This window comes from Lycorma delicatula, chromosome 5 (genome assembly GCF_047948215.1).
Source record: "Lycorma delicatula isolate Av1 chromosome 5, ASM4794821v1, whole genome shotgun sequence".
NCBI lineage: Eukaryota > Metazoa > Arthropoda > Insecta > Hemiptera > Fulgoridae > Lycorma > Lycorma delicatula.
The window spans coordinates 17,070,206-17,090,727 of NC_134459.1; the positions used below are offsets into that span (position 1 = coordinate 17,070,206).

General features: G+C 28.2%; 2 protein-coding genes across 5 annotated transcripts in view; one reads left to right on the top strand and one right to left on the bottom strand.

The window, feature by feature from the left end:
- LOC142324762 (RAB6A-GEF complex partner protein 2) overlaps nt 1-20,522 on the bottom strand; it is a 164,368-nt gene that overhangs the window by 18,616 nt on the left and 125,230 nt on the right. The window contains exons 1-5 of one of the 3 annotated variants that reach the window (XM_075365721.1): nt 16,129-16,431; nt 11,778-11,905; nt 10,177-10,218; nt 5,262-5,369; nt 1,226-1,375 (exon numbers count right to left, since the gene is read on the bottom strand). In XM_075365721.1, coding sequence (XP_075221836.1) covers nt 1,226-1,375; nt 5,262-5,369; nt 10,177-10,218; nt 11,778-11,905; nt 16,129-16,250 — 550 coding nt within the window. In that variant the 5' untranslated portion in view covers nt 16,251-16,431. Of the gene's footprint in view, nt 1-1,225; nt 1,376-5,261; nt 5,370-10,176; nt 10,219-11,777; nt 11,906-16,128; nt 16,432-20,522 lie in introns of those variants that run through there. The other 2 variants (XM_075365723.1, XM_075365722.1) reach the window with 2 other exon arrangements.
- Coq6 (ubiquinone biosynthesis protein COQ6, mitochondrial) overlaps nt 16,517-20,522 on the top strand; it is a 32,345-nt gene continuing 28,339 nt past the window's right edge. The window contains exons 1-3 of one of the 2 annotated variants that reach the window (XM_075365719.1): nt 16,517-16,753; nt 18,565-18,755; nt 19,534-19,782. In XM_075365719.1, coding sequence (XP_075221834.1) covers nt 16,609-16,753; nt 18,565-18,755; nt 19,534-19,782 — 585 coding nt within the window. In that variant the 5' untranslated portion in view covers nt 16,517-16,608. The remainder of the gene's footprint in view (nt 16,754-18,564; nt 18,756-19,533; nt 19,783-20,522) is intronic. The other variant, XM_075365718.1, reaches the window with a different exon arrangement.

Consider the following 20,522-nt stretch of genomic DNA (forward strand, 5'->3'; position numbering starts at 1 on the left):
GAAATGGGGGGGGGGCGTGGAAGGACTGGATTTGTATAAAACCAGGAGGATACAAGGTTAGGATAAAGTAAATACAGGGACAGAAAGTTACCCAAGTCTAACTCAGAAAAAATACACTTTCACTCGCTTCATATAAATCAAGAAAAATTTTCTAAGTGGTTGTTTACTTTAATTGAAGTGATGTCAGTGTCTTGAGTAAGCCTGTCTATTTGACTTAGAATATTTTCCCTGTAAGAGGTTATGATCCTCTTACTATAATAATCCTATACTAATACTATGTGAAAATCACTGTACTTTGAAAAACACTAATATCTCTGTAAATCCGTTGTCTAAAAATCAGAAAATTTTCAGACACGTCCAGAATATTCCCACCACAAGACCTATATACATAATCAATAAAACAACTGAGAAAAACCACCCAAAAAACTGTATAAATACCTCGATCCCCTCATGTTATGCCACTCGATTTCTTTCTTTGGCGTTTGTCAAAGACAGGATGTATGCAACAAAGGTTTTCAACATCAGAGAATTAAAAAGAAGAATCGAGGTTTAATTAGTAGAATAACTTCAGATATTCTTTATAATGTGTGGCATGAAATTGAATATTGCCTAGAAATTCTACTCGTCACAAAAAGTGCTCATATGGAACTTGTTTGAAGTTATTAAGAGCTGTAAACAAAACTGTTTGAAATGCACTGTTCAACAATAAAACACGCATGAAAGTACACTACTTCATTATTTTTTATTAACACCTAAAATGTGCTGAATAATTTATGATCACTTTGTGTTATTTACATAATATAAATAAATACTGTTTTCCATTCATTCCATGCAACATAACAAAGAAAACATACAAGTAATATTATATATATACACACAGAACACTAAATTTGTAATAATTTTCATTATTATTATTAGCTACTATTAGTATGTATCTTTTTTTTTAAATCTATTAAAAATAAATTAATTTTGATTTATTTTAATTTAATGAAAACTAAAAAAAATGGGAAAACCAACAAATCTCTTGAACCTCACAAGGTACATGAGTTGTACAAAATTTGATCTCAGAAAAAACTATTTAATAAATTAGCACTATTATTATAGCTAATATACAAAAGCAGTATCAGTGTTTTATATGGAAAACATTAATAATAACATGAGAAATAACATAATAACATTATCTCATGAGAAATAAAGTAATGATAATGAGTCTTTGCAAACTTACCACTAAACACAAGAATTCTAAGAGGAACTCTAAGCTGTTTTATAGGACAATTTACTCTTTGTGTTCCAACAGTAATTTTATAACTGTACTTAACAAGTTGTCCTCTATATGATGGAGGTGACTCACTAGGTAATACTTCAGTGTATAAATCTGCAATTCCCAAAAATATTACGACCATATATAAAAATTAAACATTCATAAAATAACATGTATTGCAGATTTTTAATATTTATTTATTGCAGCCTTATTAAATATTAACTTTCAAACTGTAACATTTTAAAACTCGATTAATATGATACATGCTTAGAAAGCTTACATTATGAGAGGATTAATGTAACATTCTCCAAGGTGTATTGGAAATCTTCAATCATGAAATTAATAAAAAAATAATAATAATAAATGTGACATAAATCTAAAGTAAAGTCATTATGAACACTCTTGCTGCTTGGTAAAATTTACTGCTTTGATGATAATTGAATATTTATATTTACTTTGTACTTACAACTGTTAATAAAAAAGAGTAGTGGTCAGAAATATTATAAGGTTTTTCCTGCTAAGTTGAAACAGTGCATATAATGTATTGTTTTACGATGGAAAGAGGTATATTAATTTCTTGTTTTACACCATCTATCCAAGTCTTTCTTATAGCTGTGATGCATTTAAAACATCTGTGTACAAGAGACATCAGTCAGGGTTGCTTTCTCTGACAAAAATGATAACCAATCTTTGCAGTAAACAGAGTGAAGCTGTAACTTGAAAGCTCAAAAACCACCTACGTTTGGGTGGAACTGTCATGCTGGCACTCATCAGTATATTTGGCTCAGTAAAGAATAAACTCTGAAACCACTTCATCCATCATTTTCCCTAGTAAGCCTGACATGTGATGCTTGTTATCTTGAGATTAGCTATGTCATTTATGGGAGTGTGTTGTTCATCATATTACCTATAATAAGTACTACAATTAAACTTGTTATACAATTTTTACATACATAGTCACGTTAAATACTTTGCAATATTTTTTCAATGAGGACTGAACAGCAGTTATGCATCAAGTTTTGCTGAAAAGACAAATTATACAAACTGAAATGAAATGAAAGATTTAGCAAACATTTAGCAACGATGGTACAAATATCAAAGAATTAATTAATTAATTTGCAATTTAGATTATTACATTTTGCTTTCTGAATTACTTTTTACTTACAACAAATAACACTTACAAATAACACATTAAAATATGAAATTATTCCTTTAAAAACATAAGTCTGTGCTTTTGGGGAGAGCAATTACTTATTTATTACTTCTTTTAAAAAATTATAGAAATATAAATCATTTAATAATAAAAAAATTATATTTAATAATTAATTTAACTAGTAAACTAATTATCAAACCTATTAAATAACATTCAACGATAAATTAAACATTATTAGAATAATCTAATTTAATAATAAATTCACTACAAAAAATTATACAAATAGTTCATAATTATGTTTCACTACTACAATTACACCTAGTTAATTAGTAATTGATACAGAAAATGTATAACTATTCACAGAATATAAGTTTTTTTTTTTTTTAATTAAACTTCCTTTTTATAGTAGGGCAACAAATTTGATATATTAAAAAATAAAGAAAGTATATAACTGAAATACTAATTTAATAATGTACACAATACTATATTAATAATTAATTAAGGATGAGATTACAGTATAAAAGTACTTTGTATTATTGCCAAGCACTCACCACACATAGTAAGTAACCATACTTTGCTTAACTTACTTTGTGATTAAATCACTTCTTTTTTTTTAATTTGACAAAATATTAAAAAAACGCTTGAAAAATAAATACATATGAGAGACAGTATAATAACAACCTTACAATAAAAATGTTAAACATGTGCTATTCTCCTGTAAGATGGCAACATGATACTCATGGTTTGAAGAGCAGTTGACAGCTGAGAGCATAATGCCCAATCATATGATGGCACAACAGCAGTATAAAGATGGTGGCTTGCAACATGTCCCAAAGAAACAGAACTGAGTCACTAGAGATGGTGGAAATGATGATTGAAAACATTCTGAAGTAAACTGTTATAAATTTTATTTTAAAAATGTTTTACAATAAAATCTGGTTTGCCACTGTAAGTTAATTCAAGATATATCAGAAAGTTCTCCCAGGACTTTCAAAACCTATTTTACTTGTGAAAATAATGGAAAAAGTTCATAATAAACATATGTCCTAAAATGCTTTGTTTGCAAATTATGGATAGTGAAAGATTTCGCTCAGATTTCAGCAATCCTGATGAAACGAGGTCATACATAATTTTTAGGATGTTAAATAAGAAGCAGCATTATTGATTTCTTATGGTTTTTGACCTGAAAAATCGAGTAAAATAGATCCCGTTAGTATCTGCAATAGTTTTTGAGAAATCTGGCATGAAAACCAATAAATCGGGGTAAAAAACCCTGGTTTTTTATGTTTGTTATACAACAACATTTAACATTTAACTGTACACTTAACAAAGTTAAACTTAAAGTTAAATGTTAAGTGTATACTTAAGTACAAAGTTAAGTGTACACTTAACTTTGTTAATAAACACATCAAACTTTTAAAAAACTTGTAGAAAATTTAATTTTGAACAAAATGATGTAAGATAAGTTGAATAAACAAACAAATTCTATTTAGAGACAGTACTTTACTACATTTGTCAGAAAAGTACTTACTTAATGTAAACAAAAAACCAAATTCTTTTTTTTTAATGTGAAAAATTTTTTTAAACAAAATTTACTATTAATCGTTAAAAAATTAAAAAAAAAAGACTGGAAATTTCACAATTGTAAAATAAAAAAATAAAAAAAAATTACTTGAATAGTTTTTTTTATTAATGACAGAAATATAATACATTATTTGAAAAATTATTATTTCAAAAATTACAATAAAATAACAGCAGCTGATGAACAATGCGCAATATTTTATTAGTGTTTAAATCATTCTGAAAAGTTCATTAAGTATACCAGGTACTGTGAACTGTGTTGTCATTAGCGAAGGTTTTCTGCAAATTTTAGGTTGAACATGATTGGTTTGCCATACTTAAATAAGTAATGCTGTACTTATTTACAGCAGAGGAATATTCTGATATGGCATTCATTTTGGGCATGTGTAATGATAATGCTACAGCTGCTGCAGTAGAATATGAAATAATTTTCTGAATCACGGGATTCCAGATCCCAAAACAATTAGCTTGATTTTTCACAATCTTTGGGAAATAGATTCACTACCTAGTATTTATACCAGCTACAAATGATCTGTGCAACATGATGGTATTATTGATGAAATTGTTATTGATGCAGTTCAGTGCAGTCTAAGCATCAGTACACAACATATTTCTAAGTGGATCGGAGTTTTACATTTGATGGTTTGGAGGAGAATTAAACAAAACAAGTTTTATCCTTATCATAAACAGCCAGTTCAACATCTACACCCAGTCTGCTTCACTTGAAGTTCTGCAACTGGTGAAATACAAATCGACAACTCTTGTTTTGTTTATGTATGAGACAAATTTCACTCGACATGGCATCAACAACTTACAAAATGTGCATAGATGTGCAAAAGTTAACTTCATTTTGGGATGAATAAGGGGTAATTTTGGAGTATTATATACCTGGAAAGAGGAAGACACTGTTACTATGCAATAACTTCAGATCTCCTCAAAAATCACTTACATTATTCAATCAAGTCCTCAGAAAAACACTGCTAAATGATTCAAACATCAATGAGATTTTAATGTAAAATAATTTACTTCCAACTACACAAATCATTTCAGAAATAACTGATATCAATATTCTCAAATTTTCATAACTTTAAAGCATAATAAATTCCTATATTTCTGAATTTAAATCCTGGTTAGGCTTTGGCAAAGTCATTTTTCACAAAATTCATAATTCTTTTCTTATCGTATACGAAGGGAGAGGGGGCTGTAATTTGGCAACAGCCTAAAGCTGCCAGAGTGAATAATAAATAACTAAATTTTATAACTTACATGTTTTACTTTCACCAGGAGATAAGCGAAGATCACAAAATAATATTTTTGGTTTTGTAGATAAAACAATACGTCCTCTATCACCTCGACACGGAGCAAATGATGTATCTAAAAATGAAATTACTATAAAACTTCAAACATTGCTAAAGACTTTGAGTGAGTTAAGCAATTTAAAATAAAATCTACCCAAACATTCCAATGTTAATAAAAATTTTTACCTAGTAAACTTATCTATTACAATTTTCACATTAACATATTTAACATCACATCTATAATGTAATTATTATTATAGGCAGAATTATTATCAAAATCATTATAAAAATTTATTTTGACAAATATACACAATTTTATGAATTGCTATAAATATATATATATATATTTAATAAAATTATGTTTTTAACAGTAAAATGTTAGCTAATATAAAACTTCACCAATGTTTTAAACATTTTACATTATTATTAAACAATTATAATTCTACAAAAAAACCTCTATATTTAAATCAATAATGCATAACTCCAACATGAAAGCAACATCTAAGTTTTGGAATTTTATTTACTAACAGGAAGCAGTAAATCATGCAATGGGAAATTATTTAATTTCTCATAGTTAATCTCTAGTTGTTTAACTTCAGCGATTCATATTATATCAATTCATAAAGTGTGGCTATGACCACAGAATTTTATTTACTTTTTCCATAACCTTTTCTGCGATGTTTTATACCAAACTATTCCAAACATTAAGGATACAGTAGGTTGTAAGGAGAATAAATCTACCAACTCAGCGTACGACTGGCACCAGTCCTGATCAAGTTAATTAAAAAGAAGTTTTTTTTTTTTAATTTAAGAGCTATAATTTAAAAAATATATATTTTATAAAAAACACATCATTTTCCCTCATTCACTGAACACACTAATGGCAAAAACTAAACTTTGTGTCTGCGTAGTAAAAAGATTGATATGAATTTCTTTAATTATTTAGAAAACAAGACGCATGACACAACAATCTATTAGCCGAGACAAGTTAGCCGATTTTTATATAAATTACAATGCAGGAAAACCCTAAATGGAACAAAATAAGGTAACAGTAAGTAATATTAGTATGCAAGAATTGTAGCAAATACCTCATAAAAACTATAAAAAATTATATAAAACCAGTATTTTAAAGAAACAATGACCTATAGTGTTCTCTTTGATGAATGTCAAGAAATAACACCAGTCCAAAGATAATACTACTCCAATAATTTGAACTAAATTAATTTATAATTTGTATTTATGATTAATATGGATTCTGTAAAACATTAAACAATATTTTGTACAGAATATAGTTTGCAATTATTGATAACACCTTAATTATTCTAGGAATAATTAAGTATATTTGTTATCTACTAGGTTGAAGGGTTATATAGGTATTTTATGTTTTAAAAACAAAACAAATACCAACAATTTGTTGCTCAAAGGTAATCTCAGTGAACAAGGATACTATCTTGTAGAAGTTATAATAAATACATATATGAACTTGATTATAAGTATGCAAGCATACTGATTAGGCATGAACATAGGTTCAACCATCCGTTGCTACAATCAACTGCTGTGCATCAAATAAAGCGAGCACTTCTTTCTCTGTCACAATGATGAATTGTGACAGCTTAATTAGTCAAATAAAAAATACAATATATAATTAATATACATTCATTATGCTCAGGCTTGCTTAATTGTCATAAGACAGCCAAAGAGCTTGTAATACAAAAACAAACACTTTAAATGTTTCAAAATAATTTAATTAAGCCGCGTTTATAGTTTGCTTTAAAGGTTTCTAGGTAAAATAATATAATTCAAAAAGTAATAATTATTATTCATTGTAGCACGTTAAAAATATCTCAAACATATTTATAAACCAATTAAATTTATTTAAAACAAACAGAATGGTTACCTGGGAAGCCAGCATTGAATTTCAAATTAAATGTTGAAAAACACTGGAGAAACTTACAACTTCTACAATAAAATGTTAAGTAAATAAATTAAAACAGAATTTTTGGCCAAGGTATATGTGAAAATAAAATCTAAGAAAGATAGTAATTTAATAGTACATAAAGTGTTTTAAAATACATAACAAATTATTAAAAAAAAAAAATTGAATACAATACTTACATTAATGTAATTAAGATATTAATAATTAAAATTATAGTCTTAAAAATTTCTTAGATCAAACACAACTATGGATTTCTTAGACCAAATTGAACCACAAGGTTCAATTAACGAGACAAATTGATGTAAAGAAAAAACGATTTATTCAATGACAATGAAACTTACATTAAATTTCAACATAGTATACATCAAAATTTAGAGGCTTGTCCCACCGTTCTGTGAGCTTTCTGATTCCTACAGCATACAAGTCTTTACCTTGCTGTTTGAACCATTCAAGCACCGCTTTTTTGACTGCTTAGTTGTCATTGAACTTCTTTCCGCGTAAAAAGTCTTTGAACAAGCCGAACAAATGTAAATCAGACTGGAAACGGTCTGGGCTGTAAGGAGGATGTGCCAACACCTCCCAACCCAAATTTTCAAGTGTTTCTCCCATTCTCTGGGGGCACACTGTGTCATGCAAGAGAATCACACTTTTGAGAGAGCATCTTGACTGTTTTTGCCTTATTTCAGGTCTCACTTTCTGTTGGAACAAGTTAGAATAGTACTCACTCTTCACAGTGCATTGTTCTTCTAAATAGTCACGAAAAATGGGGCCTTACAAGTCCAAGAAGACCATCAACATCACTTTAGTGGCTGACACGTGAGTTCTGAATTTTTTTTTGGAGGGTGAATCCAAATGTTTCCATTCAAGACTTTGCTGTTTGGATTCAGGCTTGAAATGGTATATCCACATTTCATCACAGGTTATTGTATAATCTAGAAAGCCATTCATTACCTTATGCTTCAAACCGTTCTTTGAGCTCAGAACAAATGGAAATCCAGGTGTCTTTATTGGCTTAAGTCAACTGTCTTGGAACCCATCTTGAACACATTTTGCGATTATTCAGCACGTCATGAATGATTGAATACATGGTTCCAACACTAATATTACAAAAACTAGCAATCTGGGAAATTTTGACTCGCCTGTCTTCATGAATAAGATCATTTATGCGATTTTGGAGTGCATCGGTCAAAACTTCAACTGGTCTTCCAGAGCGATGGAGATTAGTCACACTTGTTCTGCCCAAATTAAACTGCTCCAACCATGTATACACATTACAGCAAAAATCTTATCACTGAACGATGTTCTTCTGATGTACACATTTCAAGCAGAGCTGACAATCTGAAACCAACAAAAGAGGTTATGTTTACATTAATTATAATCAAACAGCTGACTAAATGTCTGTCCAAGATTGCCAACTTGAGTCTCAAAAAGTTTCATTGTCATTGATTGAACCATTTTTTCTCTCATTAATTATTGAATGTACCTCGTATAAAGAAGTAACACAGAATATTAAATAAATCTGTGAAAAAATCTATATTTACAATTTTTAAAATAATTTAATAATAAATATTTTAAAAAAATCTAACACCCAAAGAAAAGAGAATGTGAAAATAATCTAAATCTATGATAACTACAAACTGCTATAAAATTGTTTTAGCTTCTAAATGCTTAATGTTCTAGGATATGTAGATTTTTCAAAATACACCATTTTATAATAAAGAAAAAAAATTATACTAACCGTAAAATATAGTTTAGAAATTACAAGAACTTATACCACAATCAAGAAGTGCTTAACACTGTTAATTAAAATATGACATACAATAGCACATAAAAATTCAACGTTTAATATCCCATCACAAATAAAACTTCTATAAAACCCACTGTTAACAGTATATTTTATTCCTAACAAAAACTAATTTTAAATTAAAACTTTCTACAACAGTTACTAGAATTGAGGAAAATATGTAAAATCATAATTCAATAATTGCAATTGTTCTTGTTTTTTTTGGCAATATTTAATGGTTGACAAAAAATAGTGGTTAAATATAATTTTTTTTTACATTAAATAAAAGATTTACACTTTTATTACAGACTTATTAGATTTACAAACCATTAAAAATAAATGTAATAATGGAAAAAAATTAAGTGTTACAGGGATTTCTTTAATACAGTGTTATGCATCAGGATTTCAGTCTTCCTGCTCCCTTAAATACCAGGATAGTATCCACAGGTTACAGTTCAAGATTCCTTTAAGAGCCAATACCATAGTATTAGTCACAATGCAAGACAAAATTCCAAACATATACAATGTAACATTTGGTGACAAACATACATTTATGAATAATTAATTAAATTTTTTTATTATTTTACAAAAGAGCTGAAGTGAATGAAAAATCATCACAAAAAATAGAAGAACATAATAATTTTTAAATAAGAAATTAAAAGGATCAATCAAAATCCAGTAAAAATGTCTGAAAAACATAGGAGAATGTTAAAAATCAGATGGGTGGATAAAGTGACAAATGAAGAGGTGTTGCGGCAAACTGATAAAAGAAAAAAGTATTTGGAAAAATATAGTTAATAGAAGAGACAGACTTATAGGCCACATATTAAAGCATCCTGGAATAATCGCTTTGATATTGGAGGGACAGGTAGATGGGAAAAATTGTGCAGCAGGCGATGCTTGGAATATGTAAAACAAATTGTTAGGGATGTAGGATGTAGGGGGTATACTGAAATGAAATGACTAACACTACATAGAGAATCTTAGAAAACTGCATAAAACCAGTCAAATGACTTAAGACAAAAAAAAAAATACTGTAATTTAAATTAAAATCTAATATAAAATAAACTAAACTAAGATTTTTATAAATTAGTATAATGTATATCTCTAAAAATAAATGGTGTATTGAAAATAAAAATAAATCAAAACAAAATAAAAAAATACCTCTTGGTGGAGTGTTTCTAGACTGAAGTGAGTCTTTACGACCTAAGGATGAGAAAAAATTATTTCTAACTTAATAAAAGTTTACAATTTATATGCTTTTCTTTCAAAAAAAAATTATTATACATTGTTAAAATATTTCTTATACAAACGTTATTTTATTTTACATTAGTACAATTATACAAACAAATTAACTGAAATTGAAATATTTTTAATTGAAAAAGAAATAGTGAAACAGATGATTCATTTTTTAATGGTAAACTGAAATAAATTTCAATTTAATCAACTTTTTTAAAGCAACTGTTAAACATTTGTAAAACTGTCATTAAAAAAATGATCATTTTGAATAATTCTATGACTGACTGCCATAAAAAATACCATAACATAACAATAAAAAAATATTGTTACTTAAAACTGAAAGAACCTACTATTAAGGAGAGTATTGAAAGGAAATTTGAGGATAAGAGACCAAAAGGATTCTTGGACAATATATTTCAAGATTTATTAGAAAATAGTGAACACATCTTCTCAAATCTGCTGATTTGGAAGTCTAGAGTTCCAGTAAAGTCTAGTAAAGACAGTTACTTTTATACGAATCTGAATACTAGATCGTGGATACCGGTGTTCTATGGTGGTTGGGTTTCAATTAACCACATATCTCAGGAGTGGTCGATCTGAGACTGTACAAGAATACACTTTATTTACACACATACAAATTATCCTCATTCATCCTCTGAAGTAATACCTGAACGGTAATTGCCAGAGGCTAAACAGGAAAAAGAAAGGAATAGATTCAAATTCTTACAATAACAAAGGAGTAGAAAGGAAATTAGCTGGAAGAATGATAAAAATAGACAGTCTTTATTGTCACTGAAGTAAATAGGTATTTATTCACAGCTTAAGAAAACTTCAGTACTAATAATTTACTTCAGTACTAATAGTTAAAAAGTTAAACACTTAAAGTTTAAAGTCAGACTGCTTAAAGTGTATAACTTTAAGCAGTCGCATAAAATTAAAAATAACACAAATATGTAAAATATGTTATATGAAGTATAAAATATTAGCAGAATATTACTTAATTCTAATAAAGGTAAATAATCATGTTCTTATGCTAGTATCTAACGATTTCTTAGTAGAAAACTTATCAAAAAAATATGCTCAATTTTTTTTCTTTCTTAACTACAAAAAGAACTGCATCATAATATTATAAGTATATTTTCAAATATTTAGAAAGTAATCATTATGTTTATGCTTAAAAAAAAGTTTTACCTTGTTTATAATTCATATAATAATAATTTATGATCTTTATTAGTAGTTTTCATTTTCTGTAAACAATATTTGCTGAATTAGAACCACTTTTTTATTATTTCATATAAAAACAATATATATGCAGAAGTATAAAATTAAAATATTTTTAATTTTAAAACAAACATTTTTATATAAGTACAATTCTTTAGGTAAAAACAAAACACCAGTCACTTATAAATAATTAACACCAGTTAACTCAATATTATACGATAATTAAAAAAAAATTAAAATTAAATAAAAAACAAATCAATTAAATAATCTATTTAATTAATAAACTTAAGGTAAACTGTATTCACCTGAACTAGATATAGAAACTTCTTCTGGTATTACTCTATCATGTATTGGAGGAAAATTTATTTTATCACTGGTTGATTGTAAACAATGGATCTGTGCACTTGCCCACGCCAACGTTTCAAGAACATCTCTAAAATTTTAATTATCACATGTTAATTATAATATTTTAAAAGAAACAGTTAAATTAAAACTACAATATTAAATACATGAAAAGAAATCCAAACTAGAAACTTTAAATACACTTGTGTCATAATGTGTTTCATAAATAAATGTACAAATCTAAGAGTAGCTAAATACAGCATGAAAATAGTAAGAATAGTCATTATCCTCAGCAATTTTTTTTTATTAGACATTTGTGACCGCACTGTTGTAATAAGATGCAAAACCAAAAAAAAGCTGTTAAAGTATTGCATGACTTTCTTGGCTATTAATAATAAAACTCAAGAATTTGAGCCAAAAAACAGAATAAAAATTTTTTTGAGGTGCAAAATAAATTTTAAGAAACATTTTTCTAAAAATATTCATACATAGGTTAAGCTTAAGAAAAGTTTTCTCTGTATCTAACACCTTCAATAAAGACTAAAATAAAATAACATTTTCAAAAATCTTCTCTGCATTTGGGTCCAGGTTCTACTATATAAAAAAAAAATTGTGGATGTTCTTGATAACTCTATGTATGAAGTACAAACTAATCAAAAAATTTTTGAAAAATATTTAAACCAAAGGATGGTAGAGCAAAAAAACAAGAAGCATAATTTCAATTTTAAGAGATGGGGATTGATTTTTTGAAAAATCTTTTATTTAAATTACGCATTGCAATTAACAAATTTTCTTTAATAAAGTTCTCTCTAAAATGCCTCTGAAGAAAATCAAAATTAGTTTTTTCATGATATCCCCCAACCCCCTAAATGGATTTGAAAAAAATTATCAATGCCCCCAAATATAGAGATATTTGAGTCAAAATCAGTTTTGTCAATACTGAGATATAAGGCCAAAAACAGTGAGACACATACATATGCACATACATACATGGTTTTTTGGTCTAGATGTACTAGTTGGACCGTAAAACGTAATAACTTGGAAATAGATCTGATACCCCATTTTTTACATGATCACCATAATTTCCCTAATTATTCTAGCTATATTTGCTGGGAAAGTAAAATGAAAATGACATGCAAATAATTCATTAATTCAAGTAAAAAAAAACCTTTTACTTTTTTTGTTGCTTTTTTAAGAACTAATATTTTACTGACTCACAAATTATCTAAGATCTTAACCCATTCTTATACAATCTACAATGTATGATAAAATAAAACATATAATGTATAATAAAATTTACATGAAGGAAGATTTCATAAAGTAGTACTTCGTATTTTCATTTCATAGATTCTTCAAGGTAAAGTGGTTGATGTTCTGCCTGTCTTTGGATTCAGCACGCTCTATTGCGAGCGGCTGGCAAGTTACACACTCGGTAAGATGAGGTCGAAGTGTACTCATCATATGGACATATGTGATAGACATGAGTATTAGCTTGATTATTCCCTCTTTCGGGTCATAAATGGTTATATTTCATTATTTGTTTAGAATTTACTTACAGACGATTTACATTATCACATATGTTAATTTACGATTCTATGTTCTGATGTTTTTATAATAAGTATTTCAATTAGTTTACAGTCATAAATGTATGCCTTTCACGCATTCAGTGATTTAGTTCAGACACCTAATACAATCCACCTTTAGAGTAATTACAATGCGTTTCCATAAAGCACTTAAAATTAAAACTGGAAGAAATTTCCAACCTTAGGGCAATTCTGCCATTTCTTATTTCCTCTCATTATTCAGTTACAAAAATTAATATCAAATGATACTCAACTTAAGAAAATAAGTTACAAGCATACTAAAAATGGTTAAATAAATATTTAGTAAATAAATTGGCACAACCTTCCAGTGATCACAGTATTTGCTTCCAGTTAGTGGAAGATAGCAATCCAATATGTGATCAATCTTCCAGATCTGAAAAATGATTTTAACATCTGTGTTAAAATCATTGTGGGCACTAATAAATTTTTCAATCCATTTATGCTCAACTTAATCTTCCCAAAAAAAATGTATCAGGACCATGTACATAAATATCAACATTAAGGCATCAATAAACATTCACTGTGGATAGTACAGAAGAAAATAATAAACAGGGCAATCAAAATTGCACAGCAATTCTTTGACAGCTGATTTGGAACAATACAAGCAAAAATGTTCCTATAAATATATGTCCACTAACACTTTTTGTTTTTAAGGTAAACCTAGCAAAATATTTTGCCCTGATTTCTACTTCAAGGATAAAGTGAGGCTCCTGAAATTCTTGGGATTAAATTAAGGATACAATATTGAGCAAATGTAGCAGTTTCATATGTTTTTCAACCTGTAAAACTGAATACTAGATCGTGGATACCGGTGTTCTTTGGTGGTTGGGTTTCAATTAACCACACATCTCAGATATGGTCGAACTGAGAATGTACAAGACTACACTTCATTTACACTCATACACATCATCCTCATTCATCCTCTGAAGTATTATCTAAAACGGTAGTTACCGGAGGCTAAACAGGAAAAGAAAGGAACTTGTAAAACTGAATAAAACAGGTTCTAGAGTAGTATCTTTAATACTTTCTAAAAGAATTGTTTGCAAAGCATAAAAAATTAGCATAAATGAAGCTTTCTTAACAAAGTTAATTTATAGCAAAAGTTTCACTTATACAACTATTTTATTTAATCTACCAGTATACCACTATCTGTTCCCAATTTCTTAAGTTTTAATCAATACTACAATATAATCAATTTCCATGTCTCCTAGGTATATACTACAATCTTATCAAATTTTGTTATCTCCTATACCTGTCCATTATGTAATCATTCTGATAGTATGCCATACTTTCTTCCTTACACATTATTTAACTTTCCATAATAATTTTTAACAAAATTTCTACTAAAAGCATAAATTACAGAATTCTAAAATCCTATTCATTTACGTTATTCTCCTATGCCCTGACCATCCCCAACTGCTGTCCGTTATTTACCTTTCCTCATCAAACAATATTCTCTCATTATTAAATCTGGCCCATTATTATGGCGACCCCTTCTTTTCCCATAAAATTATAATCTTCATCATTTGATATCACTAACAGAAAATTGATTATTATTTGATTGAAAAGTAATTATGTATTCAGAACAGTTATGGTACCTTATTATTAATAATAATTGCATAGGCATGTGCTCCAAGAATCAAGTCTATTATTTCGATCCCCACTATTGAAGCATTAACATTACAACAAACTCATAAAATTTTTACAAATAAAAAAAAATCTCTGACATAAATTTTCAGTAACCTCTCCATTTTTTATTGTCTAACCTGCTGCTCTTGTTTAATGTTACACACTCAAATATCAAGATTATTAAGGTTCTAATATTTTAATTATTTCACGTTTTAGTAAATCCTACCTGTTGATTTATAGAATTATTTTACCTGAAGAATATTATGCACAAGCGAATGCCCAAAAGGAAAAAGAAAAGTTTCCTTGAAATTTCAACTTATCCTTAAGCTTTTAACCACACAATACTCAAACCTTAACAGAAGTGAGGTTTTAAATGTTGGCATGCTACTGTTCAATCCATATTAAGTATTAATCAATTGGTGATCTCAAAAATTATGGACAGTTCCTTCCAGAACTGTTTCCTCTCAGAAACCATCCATAGTCTTATCTCTTTATGTTGAAGAAATGTAAGTTCTCTCAACAACAAAATTTTACATTCCCTGTTACAAAACTGTAAATGTCTTGTTTAAACCAAGTCACTGAAGGAATGCTGACTAAACCAGTCATTGAGGATGGTCATAAGACCAACTGAAATTTTTTGCAGCAATTAAAATTAATGTATTTATAAAAAGCAGTAAATTGTTTCAAATTTTATAGTTATAATAATTTTTCACCAACCAACATATGTAAGAGCATAACAAATTCATTACACCAGTTTTTCATTTTATTCTTGGTTACCAGTTTCACTGTACTGAAATGGGCATGCTTTAATCAATAATCTGTATGTTGGCCCTCATCTCCATACATAAGACACACATTTCATACTAGAAATCCACATGCATCAAAACCAAGCTATCCAAAATTTCTCATTGTTAGGTAGTTAATTAACTTCATATTAGCTAAATAATTTGTAACTCTATTATCAAAATCAAACGCAATAAACAAATTAATGCAAAAATTTTATTTCAAATACTACAGTAATTTAATTTAGGTTATATTAAATTTCTAAAAAAATAAGGAATATTTACAAAAATAACAATACCTATTACTTCTAGATCTTGTATCAGAAGGAACTGGAGGATTGGAAAATGATATACAACAACCAATACTTTCTCCAGGTAAATAAACGGGACCGCCAACCAATTTCGCAGATACTTCAATCATATTGGCTCACTTAGTTTTGTAACTATCAGAAAAAACACGATGATTTTAAAACAACTCTGAGTAACGGTAAAAGTTATATTAAATCAAACCGCGAATAAAATACGTTATTACACAGAACTTCTTATAACAAAACTAAAGTTTAAACTAAATTGACGTTTAAGGTTTCAGCAAACATGTTGATAGAAAATTGCTATTTAGGCGTATATCCTCACTATCGATAATCTTAATCGGGTAGCCATCGATTATTATTCAGTTTTCAATATTTTAGGATGGTCTCGCAGCTGTTTCGAAGTACAAATTAAAACCCCGACAACGGTTTGAGGTTATGAAATAAGCTTTTGCGTTAGGTATATTCATTATGAATTGTAAACAGTTGTATATGTTACGAAGATGTTATTCAACAGCAGAACACTTGAAATCAATTGGCAGTTCAAAACATCTTGATTATGATATAATTATTTCAGGTGGAGGGATGATTGGTTCATCCTTAGCATGTACACTGTGTATGTTTTTTATTATTTATAATAAATATTTTCAAATATTTATAGTTATACTTTTTATTTTTCAGATCTATGAAGAGTTAAAAGCTGTATCAGTAATAATGATCATTTTTATTTCTTGACTAAAATAAATGTTTGGCATTAAGCCAGAATGGAAAATGTTATGTACATTGATACAAACTATTATCTGTTTACTAGAAGCATTCTGTTTGTTAGTCTTGATTTATCAGTGATAATAAACAGCCCATTCACCATTTAAAATTAATAGAAAGTGGTGTTTTCTTTGAACAATCCCTTGCTTTGCTGCCTATTTTTCTACTTATTTGTTTCATTTGGTGGCAATTCTGACCAATTACTTGATCAACTTTAATTTTGTTCATATTTTAATATACTATAATAGATATGTTTAGGATCAGGAAAACACAAGATCTAAATGTTTGGATATACAAGAAAGCAAGTTTGGATAGCAGGTGACCCACGCTAAGTCAAAGTCTGTGCCCTGTTGTCAGCACTTTTGTCAATTAGCTATCTGTTGTGTGAGTTGTTGAGACCTGTTCAGATACTAATCTGTTCTATGTAGTGATATTAGGATTAAGGTTTGACTTGTTTGGAGAGAGGCTAGGAATAAATTACAAAATTGTGGCAATACTTAACAGTATCTCATAGATACTTGGCCTAATTTACATTTAATAAAAAATATAATTGCTATAGAGAGAGACTACGCCACATGCTACTAATTATGTGTGTGACAGATAATCACCTTACAATGAGCACAATCAGTTATCTTCAAATTCTGACTCTGATGACTATTAAGTTTAGTTTGTGGTTTATTCCTCTGTTCATAAAACTTTAACCTTAACCCTAACCTCTATTCAGAGAAAGATTACCATCTGAACAATTCGCCATAACTCACAAAACTGATTGCTAATTGACTAGAATACTGATAACATAGCACAGACTTTGACCTTGAATGAGTCGCCTGCTTTTGGACATTTAGATCTTCTATTTTTCTGATTCTAAGCACATTTAAGTTCATACTATGTTAAAGTATGAAAAAAAATTAAGGTGATCAAGTAATTGTTCAGAATTATCAAAAAATTATTTGAAAACATGAGATTATAAATTTCTCTATGGGTAACAAAATAGGCTAGCATTGATTAACCTTGTAACAACAACTTAACATAAGGATAGAACATAAGCATAAAACAATTTTACATAAAAATAGAATTTCTTTTTATTAAAATTTAATTTCCTCATTAATAAGATGATTTGTTTTCTCTGTGAGACAAGGCCTTTTATGCTAGCCTTATACCAAACAAAATCAATTATTATGGATTTAGTAAAAAAATAAAATAAGTCAAGGATACATAAAATAATCTCGAATTCAGAAAACGTGTACTACAAAGTTTTTATGTATTATTGACTTTTATTCGGTTGTAGGCCTATAGAAGAAATATAGGTTTGTTGACACTCCACCTTCATACTATTTTTCTTATGCTAGAAATCTACCCTTACAAAGACTACAAGTGCAGCTAAACAGAAATTTTAGCCCCTCTGTTGCATAAGGTGGGATCTCTTTAGCCAAAAATTGTTAGTTATGCCAAAAGGGAAGTTTGCAAGGGGTTGGAAATTTATTAAAACCACACTTTTCTTTCTGGAATCCTGGCAATTTTGAAATCTTTCCCATAAAGTAGTTTGGAAGTAAGAGGAATATTTATATTACTAATATTATTAAAAGGGTAGTTTTCTTAAATTCTGTTATTTATTTGAAGATTATGTTAATTTTATATTAAGTTTGTTGTACATTTTTTCAGCAAGAGCCCCTATGTTACAAAATCAAAAGATTTTGTTGATTGAGGGAGCTCCAAAGAAAAACTGGAAGCTCAGTAATAATTACAGTAATCGAGTATCTGCATTGAATCCATCAACTAAAAAACTTCTTGAATCTGTTGATGTCTGGAATCACATAAAAGCTGCTCGGTTTAAACCAGTGAAACAAATGAAGGTAATTCATTATTTAAATATTTATAAAATCCTCTCTGCTCTAAACATTTCTATCAACTTATATATTTTTTTTTATGTGGTTTGGAGTATATATAGTATTGGAATCTTACGCTCCAAAAACTTACGCAACTTATTCTTACTTGCAGTTGTATTTTAAAGAAATTGCTCGTTTACATTTTCTGATGATTTTGTTATGCACAATAGGATTGTGATTTTTGATGACATTATATTTGAAGTCTTTTTTAGATTCTAAATGGGACTAAATGCATCAGTAAGAAGTAATAAAAAATACGTAACCTTAAAGTATAATAAATAAAATTGTGAGGGCTATCTGTAATTTAACCTCCACTTGAGTGATAAAAATAAATGAAATAAATTGTAAAAAATTACTACTTACATAAGCTGCATAAATACTTATATTATTTCTTAACCAAAATTTCCATCCATGAGTTCATTACAACTTTTGAAGTGTTTAATAACTAGCCATTTCTTCAATTTTATAAACAGATAAAAATCAGACAGTGCCAAATCAGAAATGTAAGTAGTATGAGGGCATATAATGTCATGCAAGAAAATGATCCTCATTAGTTAGCATCTCCCTTCTATGCTTTATCAGTGTTTCAAATAAATGTTTGCAGTTATTGTTATGCCTAGCTTCATAAATTCTTCCTACAAAATTCCTTTAGAGCCCCAAAAACACTATAACCTTCATTTTAATGTTTGATATATATGTATAAAATCTAAGTTTAAATTAAATACACTAATTTTAAATTCTACAGGTATGGGGTAGTGGATCAGTTGCTGCAGTTGAATTTGATATTAGTGGTAATGTAAGTTCTGATTGTATTGCTTACATTGTAGAAAATGATGTACTTTTATCAGCTATTGATAAAGAACTTGATAAATCAAAGGATAAAATTACAGTTATTCATGGATCAAAAGTGAAAAGTTATCAGTTACCAACTGAAAGAAATCAGCCAGTTACTTTAGTAATGGAGGATGGTCACACATATTCATGTTCATTATTGGTAAGCTTTACTTCATGTTAATTCCTAATAATAATTACTATTATTACAGAAACTATTAATTGTATTATTTTTATGTTGCTATTACTCATTTCCTAATCAGTTGATAATTTTAACTTATTCAAAATATAGTCATTGAAATTATGTCATATAAATCATAAGTTAACACAAAATTTAAATACAATTCGTAAAGTACATATAACAATAAATTAAAAACACGAACAAGAGAATAGAAAAAATATTTCAAAATACAATCGCTTAGCACAGAAAAATGACGAAACATCTACTGCCTCATAGTGCTTAGTAAAACTTTATGTGGCAATTAGCTTAAAATATGCCTAGGCATTCATTAGTACTAGATAAATAACCATAATTGTTGTTGTCAGTCAAAAATTTATTTTATAAGAGCTTTTTTCTGAAAAAATTTCAACAGATTCTTTTTGAAATTTTTGATGAAAACAATTTTTCTAACTCTTGAAGGAAGCTTATTATATAATACTTATTCCTTCATAACAAGGGAGTGTTTTAAAATTAGCAGTTCTGTGGAGTAGAAATGAAAATTCATCTGATTGGTGGGTATTGTAATTGTGATTTTCAGATAGATACATTCAGATGGATTGGACTTACAAAATATAATTATATAAATAAATACTAGGATATGTAAATATATTTAAATGTTTATCATGGATGGATGCTATTACTCAAATGAACAGTCTTATATTGAATTCTGAACATGTTCTGGC